The 9,286-nt window shown below is 52.0% G+C and overlaps 1 protein-coding gene across 1 annotated transcript; it reads right to left on the reverse strand.

The window, feature by feature from the left end:
- Nucleotides 1-896: 896 nt before the first annotated feature.
- Nucleotides 897-5,331, reverse strand: Pimreg (PICALM interacting mitotic regulator). The gene is made up of 6 exons (XM_005349636.3): nt 5,274-5,331; nt 4,473-4,775; nt 2,411-2,688; nt 1,891-1,986; nt 1,295-1,348; nt 897-967 (listed from the first exon to the last, which is right to left on the reverse strand). The coding sequence occupies exons 2-5, from the start codon at nt 4,740-4,742 to the stop codon at nt 1,315-1,317; spliced, it is 678 nt and encodes a 225-aa protein (XP_005349693.1). The 5' UTR covers nt 4,743-4,775; nt 5,274-5,331; the 3' UTR covers nt 897-967; nt 1,295-1,314.
- Nucleotides 5,332-9,286: the final 3,955 nt, after the last annotated feature.

Here is a 9,286-nt window from a genome sequence, read left to right on the forward strand (position 1 = left end):
GTGGTGATGAAAAAGCTTTTATCTATTTTTATGTGCATGGTGTTTTGTCATGGGTGTCGGGTGCCCTGGGACTGGAGTGACACACAGTTGTGAGCTGCCATGTTCTTGCTGGGAATTGAACCTGGGTCCTCTGGAAGAGCAGCCAGTGCTCTTAACCACTGAGCCATTTTTTTCTGCACTTTGGTTCTCTAGGCGAGAAGAACAGGAGCAGAGGGGATGGGAGACACGGAGCTGAGCTCCAGTCCGACGGCTGTGCACTCAGTGTGGTCAGAGCGTGTACGTAACAAAAATGCCAAGTGTCAAAGACAAGTTTTTATTATGAAAAAGCAATGTGATCTGGGACACGGACACACTGGTGTCTTTCTATTAAAAAGACAGCAGATTTCTTAAGTAATTTACAAAGAGCAGAAACTGGTCTCGACCAGTGTTCCCCTCCCAGCATGCCCACAGTGCCCCACACTGAGCTGATAGGTAGGCCCCAAGAGCTCAGGCTTGCACAGTTTACCAATATCTCCTTTCTTCCCGTGGAGCCCTGTGGGAGCGGGGATAAAAGTGGGTCCCCAAGAATCTCTGCACTGGGAATAAAGGGGGTGGTTTCATGGGATGACTCCTGCAGGGCCTTGGTCCTAGTTACAAGGCTCAGAACTGCCTAGCATCTTCAGGTACATTCCTAATATGGATGGGCCACTGTGAGGCTGGAGAGCAGGTTGCCTATGAGTCCCCAGGAGAGCATGGGCAGTTCTCACCACCTCTTCAAGGTCTTCCTGCATCACTCAGGCTGTGGCCAGTGGTTACCAACGGGCCCAGATATGGTTGAAATAGAAGGATTCTGGATCCCATGTTAGTCAAGTCCTTGTTAGCAGTGGTCTGGGGATGCTGATGAGCGCAACTGCACCTCCTCCTGGAAGTTCATGGGGTGGGTGGCACAGACATTCTGGTGACTTGATGGCTGGACAGGGCCTGTTTCCTGTAAGAGAGAGCTTCCATTGTCCTTCTCCCTATTCAAGGCAGGGGATGTAGGAAGCTATAGCCCTCCTCTCCAGATCCAAAAGGTTGGAAGGCGGCTTCCAGTCCTTTGAAACCACAGGGTTCTGATGTGATCAGGAAGGGGAGTGGCTTTGGCTGAGGGAAGAAGACCCAGATACTCCCTACTCTGCTCTTTACCCACCCACCCTGCGGTTTTCTCGATCCATTCACTTCCTTTCCACTCCTGCAAGCACGCGTGCACATTTACATGTAGTGAAGGAGGAGGGGAGAGAGGAGGAGGAGAATGAGAAAGAGGGAGGGATATTACCTGTAGGATGCTTGTTGTCCTCATTCACAGATAAGGGAGACAGTCATGTCACCACTAGGAATAGAGAAGCGGGTTGGGGACTGATGAACTGGATGCTTCGTGTTCCGAAGGCATCCCAGCCCAGACTAGACAAGACCAGAACCTGGAAACATGGCGGGAACATGGCTGCAGGGGACATATGGCCTAAGAACCCTTTATACAAATAGGAAAACAGTTTTCAAGTTAGGGAAGATTCAGAACAAGGCAATGTCTCCATGGTTGTAATCCTGAGCAGATAGACCAGGGACCCCACAGCAACCATGTTGCTTTTGCCAAGTACATGGGTAGATAGGGTATAGAGGAGCCATAAAAGGTAGTGGAGGAAGGGAAGGCCTCTCAAGAAGCACACATGAAATTCAAGGTGATGGGCAAAGGTGAGTTCAAGGCCTGAAGGGCTCATAGTGCATCCTTCACCATCATCCCAAGACTGAAGCATAGAGGGACAGGGACTAGTCTTGGTCATGTGGCAGACTGTTGTTGGAACAGCACTTCCTAGAAATACAGTATGGTTCAAGGGGCCCATGGCCATTTCACCCTGACCCCAGGATGCAGCTCACCTCTCTTCAGCCTTGATGGCTTTGTCCAGCTTTTGGGACAGCTTCTGAAGATGCTGGATTCCAGCTCCCACAGGCTCTAGGTCACTGTCAGACTCACTGAACACAAGGAGATGCCACAGAAGGGGTTAGCGAGAGCCCTGAGCAGGACCCAGACAACCCTGGCTGACTGGGAAAGCCCCACTAGAGCCTCGCTGTGGCGTGAGACATGCAAGCCTGTGAGACTGAGCTGTGGGGGATGATTTTGCAGTCAGATGAGGGCTGCTGTTGCCCTCAAACCTGTGCCCCAGGCTTCTAGATGTCCCCCATCTAGAATGGAGTGGGACTCATCTCCTAATCCTTTTACAGGTAGGGAGAGAGGACTGGAGAGGTTTTTTCCCCCTTCAGGTCCTGACTAGCTCTGCGGCAGACCTGGGCCAGGAAAAGGATGTGACAGATCAGGGAGGGTGTCCTCGGCTCAGGTACTACTGAGGAGACTTGTGGGACAGGAAGGGAAATCATGCTGGGCTCAGAGACTACTTGCCTGGGAGAGCAGAGAGGTTCTGTGGAGGAGCAGGGGCTCCGGAGGGCAGCCTCCCTCCTTAGCCGCTGGCGTCGATGGCCGTGTGAACCCATCTGGCCAGAGAGGCGAGGATTTCCCCCAACTCTGGCATCCCGGTTGGCCCTGCATAGCCGAGTGTTCTTCTGGTTCAGACTGGGTGTTGGGGACCCACGGTCCTTCTGGGCTTCTCGTTTTCTCCTCACTTTCACCTGTCTTCCCATCAGCCACTTGGTGCCGCTTTGGCACGACTCCTGGATTCTCTGTGATGGGTTCATGTGGGAAGGTGAGCACAGATAGGACCAAGGTGGGCTGCCAGCCTTCGGCTAGCCCACAGACACAGTCTGCTGTTAGTCTTAAGAGTGACAGTATGGGGGCTGGAGAGATGGCTCAGCGGTTAAGAGCATTGCCTGCTCTTCCAAAGGTCCTGAGTTCAATTCCCAGCAACCACATGGTGGCTCACAACCATCTGGAATGAGGTCTGGTGCCCTCTTCTGGCCTGCAGGCATACACACAGACAGAACATTGTATACATAATAAATAAATAAATATATATATTTTTTTAAAAAGAGTGACAGTATGATTCCCTGTGAGATGGTACTCTCTGCAAGATCTTCCCAGGGACCCAACTCAGGGACATGGCAGGTAGCAGCAAGATCACACCACAACTAAGCCCTCTAGACAGAGACTAACCTAGAAAGTGAGGGAGGTTCAGTTTCCTGAATACTGGCTCACTTGTCATCCACTCTGGTCTTATTCCTTCTCCTCCCTTCTCCATCTTAGTCCACACAGACCCTTCAATGATATATCAGATAGCTGTGATCACAACACTTAATTGCTCTAACCCCTTCTATGGCCCTCTACACTCTATAGCGCCAAGTCCCAGCCCTTGGATCTTTTACACGTGGCTGGATCAAACGGTTCTGCTTAAATTGCCTTTGTCTTGGCAAACCAGAGCCCAGAAGTTGGAGCAAGGCCCGAGGTAAGTTTGATGAGTTGGGTGACCTTAGACAAGATGTCACATTTCATCGTTCTGAGTTATAGCTGTTGAAAGCAATCTTAGGGCTCTTCCAAGTCAGAGCTAGACTTTGGCCAGGAGGCCTCTCTGGAGAGTTGCCAGGAGCCTCTGTTCTCTCCCCATGCCATCAAAATGCCCAGAAAGATGCCCACCCCTTCTCTCCCTGGAGGTCTGTTCATTTTTACAGCTTCCGTTCTTTCCAGGGGCCACCTGCCCACATCTCCAGCTCTAGGTTTAGAGACCTGGGGTCAGTGAGGTAGCTCAGCAGGTCGAGGTTCTTGCCATCATTTGATCTCCAGAATCCACGTGGTGGAAGGGAGAGAGCCCACTCCTGCACATTGTTCTCTGACCTCCAGATGAATACCACCACGTGGATGCTCCTCCCATAAATAAATACAAACATTTAAATAAATACTTTAAGAAGACACCTGCCTGAAAGGCTCCTGGGCACACTGCACCCGAACACCATCCCTCAAACCTGCCTTCTGAACCGCTCGAGAAGTTGCATCCTTCTGCAAGCCCAGCTCCTCTGCCTTTTCCTACCAAGTAGCTGATAGCCAAGGCATAATAAGTAGTCTGACTGGGAGATTTAGACGGGGGTCAGCACATAGCATCTCCCCCTTCACTGTGACTTAGTCCTTCAGCCTCCAGGCTGGACTCACACCACCCTGCTGGTCCTGTGCCTCCACATACCACCCCTTTCCTGTGTTATCGTGGAAGGGTGATCTATTCTAGGGAGGCTTTATCCACGAAGCTTGAGAATGATATCTCTTTATAGTTAGCCATTTCTTGCAATTTCCTATCATAGGGCACAGCAGGTTACCTTACATGGAGAGCATCAATTTCTTCCATGATCTTTCTCACCCACTGATTTGTTGAGAAACTTACTTATGTGCCAGGATGGGGGGGGGCGGCTGAGGGGGAAACTGCCAAGGACCTAATCAAACTCCAACACCCCACCGACTCTATTCTTGGAGCCTCCCTGAGGATAGGAATTTTTAATACCCAGGACACTTCTGCCATTGTTACCTGGGACATAGCACCCAAGGCGCATTTGGCTGAGCGAGCTGCACCCTGAAGACCCTGCTGCTCTGGTTCTGGAGTTTCCAGGCGTTTCCAGGAGGGGCCAGTCCCCAGGTTGAGGCTGACGGCTCTCAGTGGCAGCCTCCTTTGAAACTGTCTGCACAGGGAGCCCAGATGGCCCTCAGCAGACCGGGTCACCCCCTTCTCTAGATGTTCCTCCTTTAGGAGCGATCGTCTGCGCATCGAGGCCGTCATGCCCTGCCACTGAGACGCCATGTGCTAGGTCCAGTCTCCTCTGCCAGCTAGATCCTGGGGAGGTCAAAAGGTCATCAAAGTACTCTCTGGTCATATTCCCAGGCACCAGAGACCCTGGGAACTGGGAAAGAGATGAACTGGAACCTCTTGGGGTAAACTTCTTGCGCAATTTGTGGATGCCAGAAAGACGACCACGGACGGCGTCATGGTCAGCAGCTGCCTCGACTACAAGGGGGCAAACTGTCTTTCCATCCCAGCCTCCTTCACGGAGGCTCAGCGGAGAGCCACAGAGGTCACCGAGCCTCGGCGCTTATGCAGGGCACCATCAGCAAGAGACTCTTTCATAAATTCGCGCTCCTCTGCGGAGCAGACCCTGGCCATCTTTCCAAGGCCTCGGATCCGATGGGTGCTTTAAATCTCCAGATACCTCCTTTGCGTTGCAGGTCCGATCCAAAGCCCCTGGCCCGCTCCCTTCTAGGAGCTGGCCGTGAGAACCCCTCCCCAAGCCCTCGTGAGACCCTCTCCCCAAGCCCTCAATGTCCCCGAACTCACCTCCCTGAGTGATACCCTGGATCAGAAGACCAACACCCGCTCCTCGCCCACTGCACTCGATTTGAAACTCCGCGCGGCCCCACCCCGGCCGGGTACTCGCAGCTCATTGGCCCTATCAGCTTTCCGCCGCCCCGCCCCTGGATTCCGATTGGTCTGTTTCTCTCGCGACCATAAATTGTGCTTTGGGATTGGCCGGGTCACTCCCATACATCACTCGGGACCCCCGCCTGGGTCGCTGCAAAGGGTCCAGCAGGTCCGGCGGTCTAGGTCTGACTGCTGTCACCTCCTGGTTGCAGGGTTTGGCGTGGCTACCCTCTTCCATGTCCATCGCACGCCCAGACCCTCCCCAGAGCCTGAGGTCAGGCTTCTCTGCGGGATGCTGCGGGGTCGCGGGACACGGTCACCCAGGGCACTCCTTCCAGCCCTTTACCCCACCTAACTTCTCTCTCGCATTCAAAAGTTTTGTCAGAGCGTTAGGCTGGACAGAACTGCTGAGCGCTGCGTTCCTTGGGAAGTTTTGTTTCAAATTCCCCGCCGGATCCTCTTCCTTCCTGAGAGACCGCCCTGCCCCTCTCAGTTCCTCAAACTTACCACCCGGCTGGCGCCCAAGAAAGCACATCTCAGAGGAGGGGACAGACTCTAGATCCCCCTCTCCATCCGTTAGGTCAGTTTCTCTGCCTGGTCTTGCCCCAGCCATCTCTTCCTTAGTCTTCCAGGAAGCTAACTACCACCGCCACCACCATCAAAACCAGCATGGTTTGCTTTCTCCTATGTGCCTGCTTTTATTTTTGCAGTCTTGACTTTTTTTTTAATTTTTAAAGGTTTTATTTTTGTTTTTAATTATGCATCTCTGTGCGAATTTGTGTTTGTGAATGCTTGGAGGGTTGGGGTGGGATGTAAGGCAAAAGAAGTCAGATCCTCTGGAGCTGGAGTTGGATATGGTTGTGAGGCACCCCATGTAGGTGCTTACAACCAAACTCAGGTCTTTCTGCAAGAACAGTAGCACTTTTAAGGACTGAGCCATTCCTCTTTCTTTCTTTCTTTCTTTCTTTCTTTCTTTCTTTCTTTCTTTCTTTCTTTCTTTTCTCCCTCCCTCCCTCCCTTCCTCCCGTCCTCCTTTCCTTCTTTTCTTCCTTCCTGGCTCAATCTCCCCAATATTGAAACCAAGGGTCCCGGGTGTGCCAGCATAATGGGGCCCACCTACCTTCTTCTCCAAGAAGCATTATCGCTCCTCTCTCTTCCTGTCCCTTGCCTAAGCCTGGCGTAGGACTCCTAGAGACTCTTCAGGCCTCTTCCTGGTGTCCGGATTGTCTGACCTTTTCCCTGAGAATCTGTGTTCACCTCCCAACCCTCCCTGTGACAATGATTGATTTTTATGCAGCACTTTCAAGAATGGCCCCTGTATATTCATGAACCCATTTACTCCCAATGCCACACAACTCTATGGTGTAGCCGAGGTGCAGAGTGTAGGCTGGCCACGTTTCACTCAGTGTGAATGTACAGCACGGTGAAGGATCCAGACACTGTCTATGCAAGAGCAGAATTTCTGTGGACCAGGGTTGACCACCTCACTGATGCTTCTCAGCCCTCACACCTCCTTCCCCAGCCTGAATCTCTCCCCTGACTCCTGAAGCCAGCAATCTCCTGGGTCCTATCATCTCCTGCTGGTTACTTAAAGGGAACAAACCCAAGTTGGAGCCACCCTGGTTTTTCCGATCTCCACCCCCGCATGGTCTCCCTAATCTTACAGGTGGGAACTTGTGAGTTATTAAACTCTGTGCTAAAAGGAAGGTGAAAAATGTCCATTTCTTATTATTTATTTATTTATTTATTATGTATACAATATTCTTTCTATGTGTATGCCTGCAGGCCAGAAGAGGGCACCAGACCTTATTACAGATGGTTGTGAGCCACCATGTGGTTGGTGGGAATTGAACTCAGGACCTTTGGAAGAGCAGGCAATGCTCTTAACCGCTGAGCCATCTCTCCAGCCCCAAAATGTCCATTTCTTACTTCCACGGGACTCAAGGTTAGCGTGCCTGGAGAGATGAGCACCTCCAGATCAACTCCAACAATCAGGCAGAGAACCGCATGTTATCTAAACCTGAGACCCAGGGCATGAGCTGGCCACGTAGAGAGTATGCTTGCATCTGTCTGTAGACGTGTGTCTTTGCGAGTGTGTGTTTGTGGTGTTTGCACATGGCATATCATGTTCAAGGCCACTCTCTGTAAGAAACCTGACACACACACATATGCAACCCCAAATAAAGTCTTCAGAGAATTGCTTGTGACTGTATAATGTGCTGAGAGGCTTTATTGCGGCCCGATGAGCAACAGGTGCAGGCTGTGGTTTGCAAGCTGCTGCCCTCAAGAGCCTGTTGTCTTTGTCCGCCAGCATCTCCTCCTTGGGACTATTTACCAGGAATCTCAGACTGCTCGTGTCTCTTGCATTTGTGATCACAATCAAGAAATACACCCAGTGAATCAGACGGAGGGAAAGAGAGTGGTTCCTGTGAAGACAGGGGTCAAAGCGAGGTGACGTCTCAATGAAGATGAAACTCTGGGAACGGATCTCTCAAGGAGTGTTTTGCCACATTCATCTCCTCAGCACCTGCTGCAGTGCCTGGCGTGTCAAGGCATTCATAATAGCTTATATTTTCTGAGCCCTTATCACGTGTCGGACACTTAGCCAAGTGCATCGACGTTCTTCCTTCTCTGTTCTCGCTGCAGCTCTGGGAAGTCGGCTCTATTTTTATTCCCATTACCGCCGACGAAACTGGAGATTCAGACAGGCGAGACCCTAGGTCTCGTGACTCTGGGCTCTGTGTTCCTCTCTTCGGGTCACACATCCTTGCTGAGCATCTGGAGTGTGTGCATGCGTGCATGTGTGTAGAGAGTATTCTCAATGCCTGCTGCTCTCTCCCCTTTCACCACTCGGAGACATAACTGGCAGATCAGGTTAATGAAGGGAAGTCTCCATGGCAACGCAAGAAGGCAGAAGAAGTATTTTCTTCTGAATGGGAAGCTGCTCCCTTCAGCCTTGCGTGGGGAGTGGCTGGAGGGGGCTCCACACAGGCGTATCTCTTTGATGAGTGGTGGGTACAGGGTCTCCTGCTCCACTGGAGGAGGACAATGCAGCAAGGAGCACAAGTGGGGCTTAGCCTCTGGAGGAGGGAGGTAGGGAAGGGGTGCTCCAGCAGCCCCCTCTCCCCCGGCTTTCACTCACTATTCCCATCCCTGGAATGATCACATCTCATAGAAGAAAACTGACATCCAGCAGTTATGGGGCCATGGACTTGAAGAGTCAGGGGCCATGGGAAGAGAAAAGGACACAGGAAGGGTGGGTGGCTTTTCCAAATATGTGACATTCTAGCTGAGGCACTGGATGGAGGGCGATGCAAGAACCTTGCCACATTCCAGGACTGACTGTACTAAGGCTGAGAGAAGCAGAGGGCATGACCAGGGTCGGGGGTCAGGAACAGAGACCCAGGTTAGGGCAGGAGGTTAGAATAGATCCGGGGTGAGAAGTCAGCTGGCTTTGAAGAGAGGAGCAGGCGACCAGAACTGTGGTCCAATAAAGGCTTTGAAAAGATTGGAGTCTGTGGCCTGAACAGGCAATGGATGCTCCCTACCCAGCAGTGAAACCTGGTCCCTCAAATCCCTTTGCCCCTTCCCTTTGCTGTGGGCTTTTTGTCTCCCTGCAAAGCACCAAATGGAAACAGTAGCAAAGTGTCAGGCATGGAAAGGAGCACGGCTGGGTCCTTCTTTCCCATTGTGCGTCTGATCAGGAGGGAGAAATGCCTCAAAGAGAAACTGTTATAAAGAGAGTCATCATAAAGTAACTCACAAGGCCATCCTCCACGGCAGGGGAGAGCACTGCAGGTTGCTTAGGGTCAGTGCTGGGCCCTGGCCTAGGTTCCCCACCCCATGGCCATGGCCTAGGTTCTCTTCCCCACCCCATGGCCATGGCCTAGGTTCTCTTCCCCCACCCCATGATCACGGCCTAGGTTCTC

Source organism: Microtus ochrogaster, chromosome 7, assembly GCF_000317375.1.
Source record: "Microtus ochrogaster isolate Prairie Vole_2 chromosome 7, MicOch1.0, whole genome shotgun sequence".
Taxonomy (NCBI): Eukaryota; Metazoa; Chordata; class Mammalia; order Rodentia; family Cricetidae; genus Microtus; species Microtus ochrogaster.